Source organism: Paroedura picta, chromosome 10, assembly GCF_049243985.1.
Source record: "Paroedura picta isolate Pp20150507F chromosome 10, Ppicta_v3.0, whole genome shotgun sequence".
NCBI classification, from domain to species: domain Eukaryota; kingdom Metazoa; phylum Chordata; class Lepidosauria; order Squamata; family Gekkonidae; genus Paroedura; species Paroedura picta.
In genome coordinates this window covers 30,271,863-30,293,082 of record NC_135378.1, presented here as the reverse complement: position 1 = coordinate 30,293,082, position 21,220 = coordinate 30,271,863, and the positions used below count along the sequence as shown (strand labels likewise).

The following is a 21,220-nucleotide window of genomic DNA, read 5'->3' as shown; positions in this document are numbered from 1 at the left end:
TGTCCAGCAGCCAGCCAATCGCCTCTGTCCCCCACCCCCAGCCACCCCCTCCTCCTTCTACTTCCCTCTGAGGCTCGGAGGCTGCAGATCCCTGCTGCGTGAGAGCTGCCCCTGCCTGCAGCCTTTCCTAGTCCTGGGGGGAAAGGGGAGACTGTCCGCAGAGTTCTTCCACCCCACTTACCCTATCCAGCGTCCATTGTATTCCTGAATGCAATGGGCTTGTCCCCAAGTACGAGCATTTTGCTGGTTATTGCCAGGATTCTTAACCACAGTTTAATCTTTGTGAAGAATCCCGGTTACAGAGAAAGGAAATAACCTCCATTTATTAAGGCATTTGCATTCACTAGCTTGCATGTTTACAGAAGAAGAGCTGGGGGGGGGGGGAGATTGTACCCCACTTTTTACTACTCCAAGAAGTCTCAAAGCAGCTTGCAAACCCCTTTCCCTTCCTGTCTCCTAAACAGACATCCTGTGAAGAAGGTGGGGCAAAGAGAGCTCTAACTTACCCAAGTTTACCCAGCTGGCTGCATGTGGAAGAATGGGGAATCAAACTCGATTCTCCAGATTAGAGGTCACCACTCTTAACCAATATACTAACCTGCCTCTCCAAATAGGGTGGAAATTGGGGCGGGAGGGGTTAGATACCAGCATCCTGATGCTCTGGTATCATTCCTGGGGCAACCAGAAATTATGTCAGCATGTCAACAATAAGGTTTGGCTCATTTTCTGAGACTCATTATATGTAACCCCTATCAGCAGTGAGGCCTTACTTCAGGAGGTGAGTCCCTTTCTCTTAGGAAGATGTGGGGGAAGGGGAGGTGTCTCTTCCATCATCTCTGCCCCTAAGCTCTTACTCCTTGCTTCCATCTAGGATGCAAGAATATGCACTATGTGAGGCAGTATATTATTTATTCTATGGATAAATGGACTTGCAGCAATTGTTGTCTTATCAAATGGGATTTTATTATTCATAGCCTGCATAATTGCCGACAAACTAATTGCCAACAAATTGCTAAAAAGGCTCTACTAAATGTCATCCTTTAGAGTAGCATATATTTCAGGCTGTATTACTACTTATGCTCAAGGCGGGGGGTATGCAGGTTTTTTTCAGATACTTACTTCAGCTTCCTTATGTCAAAGGATGATTTTTTGAAATTAATTGGAAGTCAATGTTTAAAGAGTCTCCAGATATTTCCCATTCCAGAGCTAACTCTAGACTATGCATTTGAACTGACGGTGGAATTCAGTTTTTACAGTATATCAAAAATTGTGTGGCATTCACTTCGACAGCCTCTTTGGTTCATTTTACTTCTGTAAGCAACAAACTTGCGTTCTTTTTTCCTCCAGTGTTTTTTTTTAACTCATTGATTGCCATGGGCTAGCATTGCGAAAAACAAAACAGAAAAGATGCTTCAACCAAAAATAGCTCCAGAATATGTTTGCTTCCAAGTGAAGTAATCAAGCTGAAAACGAAGTCTTCCAAAACCCATTAAAGTTGAGAGATTCTTTTTCCAAGTTCAGACTCTGGAATCTGACCTTGAGAAGCGGTGGTTGAAAGTTTATCTGTTGGCTGAAACTATGGTTGTCTTGTATAACAGTTTCAAAGGCTGAAACTTAATTTTCCTTTTGATCTGGGATACCAAAAGATAACATACTGTCCCATAACAGTGGCTGCTATTCCAGCCAAGGCTCAGATGAGAGGGAATATAAGACTGTGGGAATTTCTCCTTCATATACTTAGGGAGCATCAGGGTAAATTCAAATTAGCCTAAGTAGCAAATGAGATGTCAGGCACTTGTCCTCAGAATAAAACCTTACATCAGGAGTAGTCAACCTGTGGTCCTCCAGATGTTCATGGACTACAACTCCCACAATTCTACAAATGCTGGCAGGGGCTCATGGGAATTGTAGTCCATGGACATCTGGAGGACCACAGGTTGACTACCCCTGCCTTACATAATACTAGTATGCTGAGAAAAAAGCTAAATTCTGACTCTGATATGATAATTTTCCTCTTACAGGAAGATTTTTTTACATGGTGTGGAGCAGGGGTAGTCAAACTGCAGCCCTCCAGATGTCCATGGACTACAATTCCCAGGAGCCCTTGCCAGCATTCGCCAGAGAATGCTGGCAAGGGCTCCTGGGAATTGTAGTCCATGGACATCTGGAGGGCCGCAGTTTGACTACCCCTGGTGTGGAGTATCCAAACATGTCCATTCTTTCCCTGCTGTCTTATATGTTATAGCCTAGGACAGTCCTTCTCAACTTTTTTACTGTTGAGAAACCCCTGAAACATTCTTCAGGCTTCTAGAAACCCCAGAAGTGGTGTGATCATGCAGAGTGTGGTCAGAACGCATAGCTGAGTACACGCCCACCTGGAGCCCCTCCCTTTCCAAGCCCTCCAGGCCCATCATTGGCCATTTGGAGAGGAGGGGGTGTGTGTCAACATGACCATTTATAGTCATATCAATAAATGTTTAACACATTTAAAAAAATATATATTAAAAAGTAATTAGCTCCTACTCATTCAGGAAACCCTTCCAGGGCTGTCAGGAAACCCCAGGGTTTCACAAAACCCTGGTTGAAGAAGCCTGGTCTAGGAAGAACTATACTATGTGCTATTTATACACAGGCATATATCAGAGTGAAGAGCCTCTTGTGGCGCAGAGTGGTAAGGCAGCCGCCTGAAAGCTTTGCCCATGAGGCTGGGAGTTCAATCCCAGCAGCCGGCTCAAGGTTGACTCAGCCTTCCATCCTTCCGAGGTCGGTAAAATGAGTACCCAGCTTGCTGGGGGGTAAACGGTCATGACTGGGGAAGGCACTGGCAAACCACCCCGTATTGAGTCTGCCATGAAAACGCTAGAGGGCGTCACCCCAAGGGTCAGATATGACTCGGTGCTTGCACAGGGGATACCTTTACCTTTACCTTTATATCAGAGTGAGATTTGTAGGAAACAGAGATGTAAAACTCAAAATGGGATGGATAACTTTCACATTAGCCTGTCAACTTACCTTTAAAGGGGGCAGGGTGCAGGATGATATATTATCTGTCAAGAAAGTATACTGCTTTTCAAAACACAAGCTGTACTTAAGTGAATGCGTACATTTGTGTGCATTTGTGTCAATCCAGTAACTGAATGTGCATTATTTTATTTTTCAGTGATTGCCCTTTGTCAGCTAGATTTTTTTTTAATCTCATCCTGTGATCTTGAAATTCATTTTTTACAAAGCAGCCAATTTTTGGTTCTTTTAAGCTTAAAGTTCAGACTGCAATTTATCCTTGTATATGACAAATTATATTATCTCTAGGATAGGTGTGAGTGACATTTAAAAGGTTTATTGTTTATTAATGGGAGGCTAAAATGTAAAATGGTTTAATCGTGGCAATTGTATTATTCATTCTTTTCTTTAGATTCATTTTATCCTGGCATAGAACAAGGGCCTTTACGCACGGGGATCTTTGTTGCAAATTGGTCACTGAATGAAAAATCGCCATTTAAAATAGTGGAATTCGTCGTTATGCATACCTGCCTTTGTAGTGGAATCAGTTGCGTTTTTTAGCGTTTCCCACAGGCTTCCGGTCTCAGCAGAAATCGCTAGAAAGGAAGCGCTATTGCCAAGCTCGTCCCGCCCCTGGCCGTCAAGCAGCCAATGGGCAGCCGTTAGCATGCTCCCAAACAGCCCCTTTCCCTTTAAGAAAGGTTTTTTTTAAAAAAAACAGACCCATTGCAACGAATCTGGGTAGATTCGTTGCAACGGAGAGACCCATCCAGCTGGCAGGTGTGTTTGAGCTGTTGTTTGATCGTATGATCGTTGCCACGCTGCCTCGAGTGAAAAAAAAAATCCCCCCCCCTCTCACGGGCCCGATTTTCGGCTGAATTAATGTGTAAAAAATAAAGGGAAAATACTTCAGCAAACGTGCTTTTCTGTGGTTTGTGCTTAGTGACTAAAAGAGAGGGACTGAAGCCAGGGAAGCCTCTAAACAGAAAGAGGCTCGCTGGTGCGTTTATCCCCGCTCGCTCGAAGAAAAAAAAATGGCGATCGCTTCGCCGGAAGTTTGGAGGACAGGCTCAGGAGGAGGGACTTTGAAGAAACCGCAACAATGTTAACGCGCAGGTCTTTTTCGCTAGTGTTGCAGATTGGTTTCAGGTGTGTGGCAGATTGTCTACGATGTCGTGCGTTAAGCCAAATCAATAGCGTTTCCAATTGGCAACCATTGTGCGATTTTGAAGCCGTGCAAAAAGGCCCCCAGTCTCTAATGGTTTTCAAACATTAAAGTGCAATGGGACAAGATTTCTTTTTTCAATGTTTAATTTCTCTATTTAGGACATTTCTGTGTCACCTCTCAAGACAAAACCCAAGTGGCATATATTAATAACATTAAAAGGCAAGTGGGACACTATTTTTGGCTACCCAAGCACTACTGGATGTTTAAAAAATAAAGGTTCTTTATAAACCTTAATCTAATCCTAAGGGTGGGGAGGGCTGTTTTCCTTTCATCTTTTTCTTTTGACTATTCGACATTCATATTGGCTCCAGAGGCATACAAAAATGAGTTAAATGGGAAGTTGAAGAGCTGTTTGGGGGAGACTTTCGGGATTTTTACAGTGGATTACAGCTATTACAGATCAGCATCATATGCCTGCACACATACACGAATGGAGCAGAATCCAGTGAACAGGCATCGTGACAAGCTTTTAATGCCATAAACTCAACATGTCATGAATTTTGTCATTTGTATGGGAGCGGAAAGAGGATAGGCTTATTCTTGATAGGGTAGGAATTTATGAGCTTCCTGCAGAGTGGTTGTTGTTCTCTGCTACCCTTAGATTTTGTCAGGCAGCGGGGGCAATCTCCGAAATGCTGTTGCCGTGGCACAACCATCGCTCGAGTGAAATGACCTTCTGGGAAATGAAGAACCTTTCTGTGTTTTTGCTACGGAAAGATTAAAATTTCATTTTAGTCTGTGAGTAATGTGATCATCATACAGCAAAAATGGTTTTCTGAAGCTTTTTTGTGAACATGAAAAGTATTAGTATAAAAAGGTATTTTGGCTGTACTGAAATTGCAGAAAGGACTCATCAGCATCCAATTGGCTATGGTCACAAACTTGTGGGGTGGGGGGAGTTTCCTGTACAAGCACTACCATATCCCAGCTCACTAAATCTAGACAAATTTAGACAGATTACTTTTTGGTATTATGCAAATAGTGTGCTAATTTTATGCAAATCAACTCCATTAATGTGCATTTTTCTACCTAATTTATTTTTCCTGATTCTTACCAATATGAATTTGGAAGAATGCTGTTAAGGTACATCAGACTCACCACACTGTTGCTATTGAGGGGGGTTTCTGCTTCAGTGTGAAAACTTGGCTTTTTCTAGATGCTTTTCCAGTTATACTACAGGGTTTATAATGATAGATTTTCCATCTGGCTGTTTTATTACTATTTCAGAGCTATTTCTGTTCTCTAGTGTCAGTGCTACAGAAACTGTAGACTGACTTAGGACTACAGAGAATAAATAAAGCTAATATTTCCAGTTCATGAGAAATAATTATTCACAATTCCTTTGAATACGAGAGGACATTGTCACATCTGAGAAGGTATTTGGGTGTTGGTTAGGAGTGACCTCTTATTCTCTCTCTTCATGTATCCACAAATTATCTCCATGACAGTTCACACATGTTTCATGATTTAAGGTGTAGTTCTGAAATGGTTAATCGACTGGCCTTCTTCTGAGGAATGAGGAAATGGAGCATAGGCAGTGTGGCATAGTGGCTGGAGAGCTGAAATTTAGCCAGAGACACCCAGATGTAGATCCTCACTCTGCCATACAACTCACTGGTGGCCTTGGGTCAGTCAGACTCTTTCAGCCGAACCCAGGGTTTCCCACCCATGGTACTGTGGTACTCCCTCAATAGTACTATGGCATGAGGGGGTCAAAACAGCATTTGGGGAGAGCCTTCCTACTCTGTGCCTGCTGTTTCTGGCAAGTGTGAAGAGGAATGAATTTTTTTTTTAAATCTATCCTGAGAGCCAGCTTGGCGTAATGGTTAGGAGCGCCGACTTCTAATCTGGCGAGCCTTGTTTGACTCACCACTCCTCCACATGCAGCCAGCTGGATGCCCATGGGTTCGCCACAGTACTGATAAAGCTCTTCTGACCAAGCAGTAATATCAGGGCTCTCTCAGGCTCACCTACCTCACAGGGGGTCTGTTGTAGGGAGGGAAAAGGGAAGGTAATTGTAAGCCACATTGTAACTCCTTCTGCTAGAGAAAAGTGGCATATAAGAACCGATGATGATGATGATGATGATGATGATGTTGATGTTGATGATGATAGATTGACCTGTTGCCTCCCAAAGTGGCCAGTGATGGGCCAGGAAGGGGGAGGGGCCTCTGCCATTTAAACCATTGCTGTTCAAGACTTCTCTCACTTCCAGGGTGTGTAGCAGAGAGGCATGGCCAGCTGGCACTTCCTGGTATCTTGAAGCCATGGCCAAAAAGTTGAAAAAAGCTAGGATGGCTGTGAAGATGAAGTGGAGAAAAACCAAGTACGCCTCCCTGAATTCCTTGAAGGAGCAGTGGGACAAAAATAGGACAGAGAGATAGAACAATCACAGCAATAATTCTTTGTTGAGACTCTATAACAACCAAACATAAACAATGGACTATTGATGACATTCCTTCTCTGATTGTATTGTTTTTGCTTTAAAATGTACTTAGCGTATTTGGTATCTTTTTGCAAATGACTTCTCTCACCTTGTTATTATACATTGGTTTTCTATATTAAGCTTTCTTATGAGCCTGAGAATCTTTTTCAGTATATGACCAACTTCATGTGCTCAAAAATATGAAAGCAGACAAATAGGTTAGCGAGAGGGTGTTCAGAACACAATGTTACTTTTAAACCCTATCTCAATCCATCCACACATGTTTTCAAGAGGATCAGAAAAACTGTAAAAGAGTTCAGAATATTGCAGTAAAAGCTTATATGTACATTTATGTCACAATGTTTCATTTAAAGTGCCTATTTTGAGGGATAGTGAATAGATTGAAAAGCTGTAAATACATTGTATTCCAATATTTCCCTTGAACACTGAAAGATAATGTGGTGTGATGTATATATGTATATGGTTGCCAACCTCCAGGAGGGAACTGGAGATATCCTGGTACTACAACTAATATCCCAACAGTAGAGATTAGTTCCCCTGGATAAAATGGCCACTTCAGAAAATGGACTCTGTCACTGCACCTCAATGGCCCATTATGCACGGGCAGGATAGCACGCATTCGGGGCGGAATGGTGGCGACTAAAATCACCAATAACGCACGGCGCCGGCTGCAACCGGCCGCAGATTCGGTGCATGCCACAGAAAAAGCCACGTTAGCGAAATGTGGAAGAAAGTACAGCTTCCAGGTGACCGGGGTGCAACCAGAAGCGGTGCCGGGATCGCCGCGTGCATAATCGGTTACTCTGGGTTTTGCCGCTGTTGCGACCCGTCCCGTGCATACGCGGTTTGCTTCACTTCTTCCCCCTCCGAGTTTTCCATGTGACCCGAAATCGCCATGAGATGAGATCTCTCTCCTCCCCAAATCCTGCCCTCCTGGTCTCCACCCCAAAATTCCCAGAGTTGGCAACCTGCACGTAACTTTTAAGTGGACTGTTAAATACAAATTTGACTTCAGTATCATGATTTAAGAGATGAGACAAAAAAGGCAACAGTTATCTGTACTGTTTTTATTCCAGTTCCATGTAAACCGCCCTGAGCGGTATATAAATATAATAAATAATAATAATAAACAATATATTGGATTGGATTGAAACCTGCAGGCACCTCTGGCTAGGTAAGGTAGGAGAAAAGTTATGGTCTACATTCTGCCCAGTTTTATTTGCAAGATAAATAAAAATTGTTTTAAAAGCTGTGTGATGGAGTGTTCACATTTGATTCTTTTTCTTTTGCAATATCATGGATAAATTACTATTTGGAGGTTCTTCTCAATCCCGCATCCATGGTTTACATTGCTCATGTTTGTAAGTGTTAAATCCTTGCTGTGAACACTGCTTAAACTTTTACCACCTTTGCTCAGTAAAATGCAGTTGTTCTGGACCACTATGTGAAGAACTGACGGCCCCAAGGACACATAATTTGGCCATCTCTGCCCATAGCTATTCATCAGTTTTCCTTTGGCTCGTCTCCCTTTTCCTCTTGTTCTTTTCTCCCCAAACAAGTGAAAGTATTTAGCCTTACCCAGCAATATATTTCTGTGTTGTTTCAGGCTGCGAGTCTACGCTGGATCTGACGTACCAGAAGGTCATGGTTGCAGTAAATAAGATCTTTAAAACCCTCAGGGACATTTCAAGAGCTCGAACACAGATGAAACAATTTAATTCTGTATATATCCCAGGAAGCAATACCTTACAGGCAAGTTGATACATGATTTTTAATCAGTGTTACTTTACGTTGTGCTAGCACAGCCAAAACTACCTGTACCCACATGTGACTGATTTTACAGGAGGGTCATACAAAATGTTCTCTATTCCTCTGTCCTGAGTGTAGAATAGGTTGTACAACAGAACAGAACAGAATAGAATGGCCTTGCCTCCAAGAACTTCCGGATGCAGTTCAAATGCGCTTCCTTCTGTTAAATGATGGCAGCTATAAGGTGGCCAGCCCTCTAGGATTACTTCTAGACAAGCTACAGATTGATTGCTACAAGTCTGTGGACTGGGCCCATAAAGACAATCTGCAGACCAGTAAAGCAGTACAAAAGGCAAAACAAAATTTGAATCCAATGGCACCTTTAAGAGCAAAAAAGATTTATTTAAGGCGTGAGCTTTTGTGTGTGTGCACACTTCCTCAAAGAGCCTCTTGTGGCGCAGAGTGTTAAGGCAGCAGAAATGCAGTCTGAAAGCTCTGCCCATGAGGCTGGGAGTTCGATCCCAGCAGCCGGCTCAAGGTTGACTCAGCCTTCCATCCTTCCGAGGTCGGTAAAATGAGTACCCAGCTTGCTGCTGGGGGATAAAACAGTAATGACTGGGGAAGGCACTGGCAAACCACCCCGTATTGAATCTGCCATGAAAATGCTAGAGGGCGTCACCCCAAGAATCAGACAATGGAACAGGGATCATAAGAGTACAGATATAAGGAGAAAGTAAATTATTAGGAAACAGCATCATAAGTCCAAATATGCAGTATGATAATGCTAGAAAAGCAAATCAGTCCTTTGGGTTCAATTGTTCACAAAAACATTGGGGCAATAAAAATGTAAAGTTAGTGATTAATGATACTTTCCCAGTTGTGAAAAGACACAACAAAAAGTGACTTCTTGTTAGACCCAGAATAATCCATAAAGATCTTCTAATTTAATACTCCTGTTACCCACAGTATCCAGGCACTTTCCTGGAAAACTCATAAACAGGGTATGATGAAGCTAGGAATTAAAACCAATGATCATGAAAATTTCATCTTGATTAGTTTGCCTAATAGCAATTAATATCGCTAATCTTTTGGAAGGCCATGTATAGCATCCTAATTCTAAAGGACTATAAAAGAAGGAATTCATTATGGGATGTCCTCTTCCTGGAATAATGAAGAGTCGAACAGTGGTAGTACCCCAACAATAGAATGGCTGGCTCATACAAGTCAGTACTGCATTACGGGTGGGGATGTTCATGTTCTCCTTTGCCATTGCCATCACTGAAAATATACATACACATACACCCTGTGGGCTGCTTTGAACCCTGATAAGGAAAAAAGACAGGAGAATATGGGTGCCTTTTCTCTAACAGAACTGTTGGCAAACAGGGGCAGGAACATTTTCAATTTGGGAAATGGTTTGTGGGGCTTAGTGAGCAAGATACTGCATTTAGAGTTGCAATCATGGAACTCTAGCAGCAACAGAGGCATTTACTTTGAAGTCTTAGGGACAAAGTTTCTTGACCTGAGGTCTCAGCAAGGCTTTGAGGCCTTAACCACAAAATTCTAGGCCCCTGAATACTATAGATCCAGGGTTCTGTTGCTAAGTTACAGTATCCCCAGTCCACTGTCCTTACTTAGTACCCCCCCCCCCTTTAAGATGGCCAGCTCCCTTCTAGCCATTTGTGGGGGTGTTCTCCAGTAGGTGGGCAGGGACCAAATGTCCATACTCTGCTGTACACAGATCAGCCCTGTTCTCCTCCTCACCTCCACTTTGCCAAAGATGAAATGGCAAAAAGCTACAGATCCACAAAGATGAGGGAATGTTATCTTTCCTGAGCATCTCCTCTTCCATCAGGAGAAACAGTTGGGATGGGGGCAGCCTGAGAGATAGATGCATGCTCTTTTCTTTTAAAAGCTGCTGCAACCAGTTTGACTGTAACCGAATGACGCATTTTCCTCACTTTGGTAACAGAAGGGTAATCTGTAGTGAAATTAATAAGGTGACTCATACATTATTGTAATTAAAGTTCTTCCAGAACTTCAGCATTTCAGCAAGATTAAGGACATTTGGCTTGGCAGTGTACAGCAATAGCTCATTTGCGAATTTTGTAAAATATTCACAAGGACTTGCCAATATTATACACAATTTCAATGTTACCCTCTTTTGCTTTGCCTTTCTTTGAGCTTCTACTGTACAGGGAAAAGAAGCAGAGAATAAGTTGTTATGGTCTCCCAATGTTGGAACAATGGCAATGGCAGGCCAGCCTGGTGAAGTGGTTAAGAGCTGTGACCTCTAATCTGGAGAATCTGGTTTGATTCCTCACTTCTCCACATGCAGCCATCTGGGTGACCTTGGGCTAGTTAAAGTTCTCTCAGAAGTTCAGTTATCTTGCAATTATATGGCTGTAAACTTTCCCCTATAGTAAAACAGCATCATAACCTGGACTCCCTGCAGATTAGCACAGATGATTAAAAATGATCAAGCAGTGAGCAGGAGAACCTATGGTTTCCCATCTCAAAAGTACCCCTAGATGTCGGTGCCACATTCTGCATGGCAAAAATGACAGGATAATTGTGGCAGTTATAACAGATATGATAACTGACAAGTTGTCTTTCATGTGTTTAAAAGAGGTCTTTTATTTATATTGTAAACTGTCTTGAGTACCACAGGACAGAATGGCAGTGAATCAGTGTTTTAAATAAATATATTCCAAGGATTTGGGGCTCATTTTACCTGGGGAGGTGGGGGGGGAATGCATGGCAAACCCCAGAAACAGTGGAATCAGCCATCAGCCATCAGCCATCAGCCATGGGGAGTAAGACTGTATTTCTTACGTATTTACATCAGATTATCATCCGTATCCTATCTATAGATGTGGTGTCTTTAATGGTACTGCAGGGCCAATGCTGGTCTCTGGAATATTCCAGGTCTCTGGAATATTCATTCAGCAATAAAAAATGCACCCGTTTTGACAAAAGCAGAAATCATGGTGGGCATCATTCTTTTTTGTTGAATAGTAACAATGAAAGCTGTTTTTGTTTTTCTTTTATTATATAAAAAGTGAGATCAGATTTTGGATAACCTGATTTTTGAAGCTGTTTCTATACCTTTTTGGTATCTGGCATTTTTTGGTACCATGTTTCTCCAAACATTTTGTCAGCATTTCACTGTTTCGCAGTTGACATCCCATGCCATCGTGGCATGAAGTTTTTTGAACATTTGAAAAGGCCGTACTTTGCCCTTCAGCCATTTCAAGCTAGCAGATTCTTCTAGCCATTATTCCCATTATCAGAAGTGCCCATAAAAAAATAATGTCTCTGTGCTTTTCCTTTTCTTTCAGTGCTCTTACACTTTATGTAACTTTATAAGCACAAAGAACTCACAGTAAAAGTTCTGCAGTCATATAGTACCTATTCCCTTATAAAATGTGAATAGCCAGTCAGTTTTGTAGGCCATGCGGCAGTGGTTACTGGATATATCCTCTCTTCCCTCCCAATCCACCCTCCTCAGAGGCTGAAAACTTGCTGTCTATCAGGCCTTCTCCAAGTCAGGGAATAGAACCGGTAGCTACTTTACCCTCCCAATGCAAAAGGAGATGATGCTCAGAGAAACATCTGTAGTACGGACAGTGGGAACATAAAAGGGACCATGCTACCAGGACCTCCATGAGAGTTCTAAAAGATGAAATTCTGTGTGCCACATCAGAACCATTCCGCTTTTTTGCTTAATCTTTGCAAATTTCCCCCTTTCCTGCAGCCCCTGTCTCAAGTGGCTTTTGTTCATGCACATTTCAGAAGTCACAGTACAACCCTCGCTTTTCCCTTTTTCACAAAACTATGGTGTGATCCAATCATGGTAGCTTCAAGAGCAGTGGTCTACATTTTAGACACAGGCAGAAGCATATGTGATGTACTTCTGTGGAACCTTTCCAGTGAAATGGCTGTACATGTCTTGTTTGGCTCTTTCCTTCTCTTAATGACTCTTTTTTAAAAAAAATGTTTGTCTTTGGAAAATGTACAATAGTTGTTTTAAGTCAACTAGCATTTTTTTAGCGGTTCTTATGTTACGCGACCGGATGGCTCTCATGGTTGGGAATATTCTCCTACAACATGAATGACTTTCAACGTCTGCATGGCAGTTGCCTTAATTAAAATGTAAGAAGTGTGTCATAAGAAGGCTTGGAGAGGATATCTACTTTTGTGGGGGAGGGGGTTAATGTATAGATAAAAGGTTTGTATTTGACATTATATGTTGCCAGACATGAACAATTGTCTTTAATGGTTATAGTTGCTTGAGAAAAATCCATTTTTTTCAGAGCTGTTCTACTGAAATTGTTGGTTTCTTATTCCCCCCTTCCCCCCTTTTTTTTGTACGTAAGGTATGTGGCACTTCTATTATTTCTGCTGCGTGATTTCCTATCTCTGTTTTCTAAGAAAACTAGAGATGTGGCATTCCTGGAATACTGAAGAAAGGAAGCATTGCCTCCTGCAAATTGAACAAGATAATTTTTGTAGACCATCCTCACTCTGTAATTTACTGCAGCTCATTTATGTGTAGACATTGTATAAATGTGAAGAGGTGTATAAACTGGAAAAGGCAGGTGGTTCACTGAGAGTGTTCCTCTGAACATTACATGTCCTGTTTATTTTATTTTAATGATGTTTTAATGGTGTTGTGTGATTAAAATCCTAGGACTTGCTGTACTAGCACATAAGGGTTTGAAATGGGTTGCCCCAGCCATCTTACCAGCACTATACCCCTCAAAAAACAGACAGCGAGAGAGGCCAATAGGTTATGCTGGTTTTCAGTCAATGTGCTTACTTTGTTATCAGCATGCAGAACAGATATTTACAATCAGTTGACAAGCATCTTCAGATAGCTAGGTGAATATACTGTGAGATGCCTACATTTTAGGAGGCTTTATGGTTGATACCCAGTCCCTTTAGATCCTCTACCCTTGGGTACAATGGCTACCTTCAGGGATATGAACCAGATTTGGGCCTGATTAACTGCCCTAGAACAGTCCTGAGTCTCAGAGGAACTATTATACATGGTGGGTGGAGGGAGGGATGGTATATGACAAAGTCCCTTCCCTACCTCAGAAAAGAGAACCAGGTAAGTTGTTTGACATCAACAAGGCAGGTTGTGGGTAGGTGGGTAGAAGGTGTTTGACTCTTGTGGCCCTTTCTTGCATGCCCAGAGAAATGCCAATTGCCAGTTTGGGATCAAGAAGTGAATTTCTTTCAGGCTAGACAGGGCAAGGATTTGGGGGGGGGGGGGGGTTGGGGGGAATCATCTGGACATGGAATTGGGGTCACTGTGGGTGGGCCAGTACTTGTGAATTTCCTGTATTCTGCAGGGGGTTGACTAGATGACCCTGGAGGTACCTTCCAACTCTGTGATTCTGTCATTCTAAGGCAATGCCCCCCTTGTCATTAGGGCTGCCAGCCTCCAGGTAGAACCTAGGGATCCCCTGAAATTACAGATCATTTCCAGTCTACAGAGTTCAGTTCCCCTGGAGAAAATGGGTGCTTTGGAGGGTGGTAAATATGGTACAGCACCTCTGAGGTCACTGACATCCCAAGGCTCCATCCCCAAATTCCCAGGAATTTCCCAACCTGGATATGGCAAACCTACTCCTCCATCCCCTGCCAGTGGTCCTGGAAGACCTGGCAACCTGACGTCATCCTTCTCTCTGTGTTATGTAGCATGGTAGAACAACTGGCCCATGGACGAACCTTGGCATTAAAAAGTCACGCCTAAGGTCCAATTATTAAAAGTTTATTCTAAGCACAGTAGCAATAGACAGGTGAGATTTGTGGATTGAAACACAGACCTTGGGAAACAGAATAGAAGAACCATTTGTAATTATTGTAGAACTGCACGATTTTCCCAGAAGTGATGCCATGTTGTCACTGATGACCATCCTCATGTCTCATCCCCCCACAGTCTCCCACTGGGAACAAGCCATTCCAGCCAATCCTACCTAATATTTTTATGTTTTTTATTTGAAGAGGCAGTTTATAAATTCCTGAAATAAACAGATATCTGGGATAATGTATGAGCATTCAGGTGACCTGTGGTTCAGGTACACCTTAAACCTGGACAAAGACAAATGTTCCAGAGTTCCAGGAAAAACTGTGAAAGGAGCCAAATGGAAATCCAAATAATAATTCAGGCAGTAATCCAAAGGCAATCCAAAGAGTAAAGCATGTGGAGCAAGACTGGATTTTATTAGTGATTCAGGAATATGAGTTGAAATGATGAAAGGTTGCTTTTATTATGGGGGGCAGAGACTCAAAGGGGGAAATTTTCATTTTCCTGGCTTGGGGGAGAGGCAAGAGAAGTGTAGTCAGATCTGATGGGTACAGTGCTTAGAAGGCTGTCCCATTTGAGATAATTTCCTAATAAGGATGGGCGGGGGGTTGTTAGAGGAAAGAATGCATCAGTTTTGGCAGTAAATATTGCTCTAGAGTTCCCCAAGATAAGAGAAAAATACTATTCTGCATGATAGCCACTTTTTCCAAAGACAAAAACTGGTGCAGAACTTCAGGGGAACTCGGGGGGGGGGGGGGGTTGGCCATTTTTTCATTTTTCAAAATTTACTCATATTAAAACAGTTGCATTCATGTTTTAGGGAAGCCCAACAATTGTACAGCCAGCCAAGATGAATGAATACAGAGGCTGCAACTTGGACCAGTTTAAGCAACCCCATTGGTAGTGCTTGAACAGTTTGCTCAGAAACAATAGCAGGACGAAAGAGATTTAACTTGTTTCAAGAGGACACAGTATGAAAATATGTCCAATGCTTGCTGTCTCCTGTACCAATGGCAGATAGGATACTGGTGCAAACAAGATGCTCTCTCCTTCTATCAACAGGGTTCAAATAATCTCCTGCCAACTGTCTGAATTTTTTAAAATGTCAGTCATAAAAATATCCCAGTGTGGTGAGTTGTGCACTATAAAATTACTTGTATGCTTACCTTCAATAGGCTTCTTACAAACCGCTGCTGAAACAAGTGATGGAGGAGATATATAATCCTGATCGAGCTGATCCTGTTGATATTGAACATATGTCTTCTGGGCTCACTGACCTTCTGAAAACTGGATTCAGCATGTTTATGAAGGTAAAGCTCCTATCCCATGCTTGTAACTACATTTTAAGAAAGTAAAACAGGCAGCTATTTTGGTAAGAAGAAACCAATTCATTTGGCATAGGATGTTTTTATCTCATCACTGAAAGTCAAAATTCTTAGTTGATGTGTCCACAGGGTCAATTTATAATACCTCTAGGTAATGAAAAAGAGGAAATCCCAGACCATTTCTCTACGCAAGCTGAGAGATATGAAGGCTGGGGGCAAACCCAGAGGTTGTAATCATTACTCCATATGTAATTTGGGGTGGGGCTAGATATGGGCGAATTCCCTCTTATGAAACAAATATACTTTTTATAAATCCATTTATTTATTTTATCTGTTCACAAAATTTCTAACCTGCTTTTCATGGAATTTCAAAGCAGCGTACAAACAGCAGGGAATAATATGAACAAAATTAACCAAGTCGGGAAAAGGAAAGGAAAAGAAAAGGGAATACTACTGTAGACCACATGGAAGACAGTTGAGGCAGGGTAGGGTGGGGTGGGAGACAATTTGGGTTAGAAGTCTTAATTGTAGGATAGTTTCAATTTTGACCATGAAGGTTTTTGTAAACCACCCAAAGACCACTTGTGGAGAGGGGAGGTCTATACATCCAAAAAGAAGAAGTATCTGGGAGAGCCAGATTCTAATCCCCACTCAGCCATGGAAGTTTACTGGGTGATTTTGGGTCAGTCACACACTTACAAGGTGACTATTGAGAGGAAAAAATGAAGGAGAGGACAATGGCGAGTGATCTGCTTAGGGTTCCATTAGGGAGAAGGGTGGGGCATAAATGAAGTAAATAGGTAAATAAAATAGAGGAGGAGGAACCTTCTAGGCTGCCCTACAAAAAGTAGGAGTGCCAGCCTCCAGATGGGAATTGAGGATTACCTAGTATCACACCTGTTCTCCAGATGATATAGATCCGTTCCCCTGGAGAAAATGGAAGCTTTGGGGGGTGGATTTTATGGCATTGTATTCCACTGAGGTCTCTGTGCTCCCCAGGCATTACACCCAAATCTCCAGGAATTTCCCAAGCTGGACCTGGCAGTCCTATGCACCCTGCCCCCGCCAGTGGTCATGGGGACTTGTCAACCTGAATAAAAAGTGTGATAAAAACATAGTAAATAGACAAAAAAAATCCCCATTAGGTTCAAGGAAGTGGAAGGGTGTGATTCACAGGCATGACATTCTGTCATCTGTATCTGCTTTTTCACTGTGTTTTCGTGTTCCAGCAGTTCCAGTTAAATATGATTGTTTCTAGTTGTTTTAGTCAGAGCTTTCATAAAGGCCTCTGCTTGTACCATTTGCAACCTGGGGAGGAGGAAGCCTTTCCTTCTTACAGCATCAGAGAAAAACAAGATCCTTGCTTGCAGAACCCCCTCCTAAGAAAGGATTATGGTCAGGGAGACTGTCCAGGAGACATGTCCCAGCAATCCAGTTCCCATTTCACTAGTAAATGCCAACCCAGAAAGCTGTTGAGTTGTTTTGAGGGCTTAATCTGCCTGCAAAGCAACAGAGGGCGCTTTTCTGTGTCATAAAATGTTGTTATTTAAAATGACAAAAACAAAGCAAAGCCACAACCACAAATCTGTGTGACGTTTTAAAGGAGATTTTACTGCTGTCTGTTTGCTTGATGTTCATTAATGTACTTTCATGGTGGCCGCAGACTGGAAGAAACCCTGACGGAACAGGTCTGTCCAGGCCATTTGGCAGAGAGAATAGCTGGGCTGGTTTCCCATGTGGGTTGCCGTTTTGGAATACAAGTGCTGTCCATGATAAGTAGCTTGCCAGTCCATTTCCAAAGCTGAAGGTTTAAAATTGGCCTGAGCCAAATAGGGTAGTATTCACATCAACAGCTCGTCATGTGGAAGCTATTACGGCAAGATGGCTACAGTGTTGGTCCCAGTATGCCATGGAAGTTCACTGGGGGACTCTGGGCCAGTTGTGCACTCTCAGCCTAGCCTTCCTCACAGTGTGTTGTCCAGGCACTGACTGCATCTCCACGCAACCTAGTGGCCAGTTCAGGGGGCCAACCAAGCTCATCTCAGGCAAAGAGCTAAGAAGTGCAGGGGCAGGAGTCGAGAAAAGCTAGGTCAGAGCCCATGGGAGCTCTTTAAGGGTGATGGCCATAGGCAGGAGCCAATAGGGGAACAAGCAGGGGATGGATCTGGGAAGTGGGAGAATGATAAAAGAGGAGTAGAATGGTGAGGCTGGGGTGGGGGACACTGACTGAGAGACTTAAGTTGCTACAATGTAGTCTCTTGGTTGGATCAGGAGAGATGGCTTGCTGCTAGTTAATGTACCTGAGGTCCTCTAGAGCAGGGATAGGCAAACTGTGGCTCATCAGACGTCCATGGACATTCCCATGAACCCCTGCTCTAGAGAGCATCCCATTGGGAACAGGCAAGATGGTGGAAAGCAGTGTTGATGGAGGCGATGTCAAACCAGACAGTTGTTTTTGTGAAGATGAAACAGGGGTGGAGAGAACAATGTTGTACATCATTTTGCATCCTACTGGGGACCCAAATAATTAATATAACAATAAATGAATATGATGCACCTCCCCTTCATACAAGTAGATGTCTCTGTGAAGACAGATTAACAGTTTCCTGAGCATGTTGACTATTTCAAATGACTTCTACTCCAGTAAAATGTGCATTTGATTGCAGCATCCATCTCATATGTATCATTAATTATGGAAAGCATGGAGGAAAGGCCCAAAGAAACAGGGATGATTTGTACAGCAATGTCTTTAGCAAGCTCTTTGTTTTGTTTTCAAGTCTCATTATTAGCAAAACCTGCCCAATGTAAGAGTTCCAGGCAAAGTTGGATGTTAATAACAAAGAAATAGCTTTCTTGTTGCACCACATGTATGAAATGCACGTAGTGGTCTATTATCAAAGACGTAAGCCTGCTAACTTCAGGTTGTAAAATTCCTGGAAATTAGGAAGTAGTAGAACCTCAGGAGGGCAGCCATATTCTCTAGCAGAACTGTACTCTGTAGTCTGGTGATCCGCTGTAATTCCAGGAGATCTCCAACTCACTTCCACCCCTCAAGGCTGGCAACCCTGCTTACGTAGGCCTACATCATACCTGCAGCATGTTTATTGTTGCAGGTATTCAAGCACGGTTCCAAGTAGTATGCTAGTTCTGTGGGACAAGAAAATCTGTGTTGAACATGGCTGGCCAATGTGCTCATTTGTCTTCCTTTCTTGTTGTCCTGCTGCTTCTGTCCACTTACCTTGTTACAAAAGTACAAGTAGTTCTCTTTTTCCATGAAATGTACATCCTCCCCTCTTTTTTTCTTTGCTTCATCATATTTGTTTTTGAATTATGAAGTTGTGCAACATATAGGAGTGATTCACAACCTCTGTCCAGGAAGGTGTCAGGCAACCAACTCTCTCATATATCTCCCTACGGAAAGTCCAAATTTCACTTTTGGAGGGAAGGGGAGAGAGAGAAAATAGCACTTTGAGATGTGGGAGCTGGGAAGAAACCAATGACGAAAGGCAAACTCACTTTAAACAGTCCAAACCAAAACCGCACACAGTGTAATTAGGAAATCCTGCAGTGCAGACACAAAGGCATAGACATTATCCAAGCTCCAAGAAATGTTCTGTTCTGGGCAGGAAATCCTACCTATAAAGCATCCCCGAGAGAGGGTCGGCAAATCATTCTTACAAAACCACAAATGGAAATTCTACAACTTTGCTCTACTGCATCTTTTGTTGGCCAACTAGTTTTCTAGTTTGGAAGTTCTGCCCAAACCCCCACCTCTCCAAAACGTATCTGAAGGCTGCTTTTCTGACACAAATCCTTGTTTCTTTTCTCTTACCAAATTTTAAATATAAACCAAGCAGTTTTCACAGCTAAAAGGCTTAGTCTGTAACTATGATCCAAAAACAAACCAGAGAAACTAGTGCCAACTGTAAATCTAAGTTTCGATATGCCATTTTATAGTGTTGTAGACGATTAAGACAGAAAGTGGACCAAAAGAAAACACAAGGATAGGCCACACTGACCCTCCTGAAAAGGCATATCTGCTGAATTCTGAAGTAAATGTGGTATTCATTCACATAAACATTTCTGAACCGAACCTTTACCTTGAACAAAGAAGATGTTTCACCTCTGCACACCTGGAAGCAAAATATACTAGATCCTTAACAAAAGAGCGTAAATGTATTTGTAATGAAGCTCAGAGTCAACTGAGCACGTACTATTCAAGTGAGCACTTGTACATTCAAGTAGGACCATTAGCTTAAATTCTCACTGAATGTCCACGTGCCAAGAGAAAAGATTACCTTGTCAGATACCAACAGTGAGCTAATAATTAAGAGCACCAAGTATGCTTGGGTAGCAACTAGAATTGGAAAAGCCAGTCTAATATTACATAAAGCATTGGGACTGAAATAGGACTTTGCATGTTAGCTTAGTTGTCTAATTTAGAATGATTTTTAACCAATTGTTCAAAGTTAATTTTAACTTTGTAACCTAACAGTTATTCTGGTATTATTTAACTTGTTTTTTTCTTACTGCTGGTCAGTGACCATAATTAAAGCTTTGATTGATTGAACCTTTACTTGCACAAGTTCCTACAGCCTATATGAATGATTCCTCTAGGGTTTTCAAGATCTCCTGCTGATGTTACTGTGCTGATATTACTTCCCTTGAAACTGGAAGTGACATCATGGTCATGCTAGGCTTCCGCAAAAATCCTACAGACATTAATTCTGGTTTTCACCGGAAGTTAATTTCCCCTCCTCACTCCCACTAAGTGTACCCCCCTCTGGCTGTTCCAACGACCCTGGCAACCCCAGGTATTCCCCCACCCCCTAATTGTCCCCTTGGCTGGGGGCTGTGGCCTGACAATCCTAGAGTCTGCACATGCTTTATTTAATCCACCTCAATGTAGCATTGACATAGTAAACTTACTAGTATAGACAAATGTTTCCATTCCCACCAAACAGATCTGAAGATAGCAAATGCTTCTTTGCCTTTAGATATACCAAATCAAGGGTGTGCATATGCCTAGCTTTCTTTCATCACTAGCTGGACATGGACAAGCCAGTTGGGATTGACTGGCCATGCAAGTTACATGGGAAATTCCCACTGTGCAACTCTTCTACGGGGCCTCTGGTAAGCAAACACAAATTGCCAGCGCCTGAGGGATCACTTGGCTCAGATCCTTGAGCAGCAATGCTGGTCAGGCACCTCCTCCTGTACTGCCATCAGTCTGAGGGAGAGCGCAGTTAGGGAGCTAATATTGTCAGTGCTGCTCTTAGTGGAATAGCCTTGCAGCCGCTTGGCTCGTGGCACCATCAAGGCCGCGTGGCTTCACTTGCTCCAGAACCTTTTCAACTTTCCATCCTGCTCCTGGAGATATCAAAAAGGGATGGTTCTTGTTGCTCTGTTTTCTCCCACTCAGCTCCAATTGCTGTCAGCACCAGTGGCTTTTGGCAGATAAATGGGAGCACAGAGTGTGACTGGAGTCACTACAGGTTCTGATTGCAATGTTTAGAAATCCACTCAAGAGTTTTCTAGTCTAGAGGAGCCCCCACCCAGATTTTCCTTGCATTCCAGACTTTCCACAAGCTGAATTCAGCCAGACCTCATGGTAGGAGTGAATCCCACGAGAACCAGCATGGCTGCGGCCCTCC

General features: G+C 42.6%; 1 protein-coding gene across 1 annotated transcript in view; it reads left to right on the top strand.

The window, feature by feature from the left end:
• SCFD2 (sec1 family domain containing 2) overlaps window positions 1–21,220 on the top strand; it is a 188,747-nt gene that overhangs the window by 153,856 nt on the left and 13,671 nt on the right. The window contains exons 6-7 of the mRNA XM_077301978.1: window positions 8,281–8,426; window positions 15,417–15,551. Coding sequence (XP_077158093.1) covers window positions 8,281–8,426; window positions 15,417–15,551 — 281 coding nt within the window. The remainder of the gene's footprint in view (window positions 1–8,280; window positions 8,427–15,416; window positions 15,552–21,220) is intronic.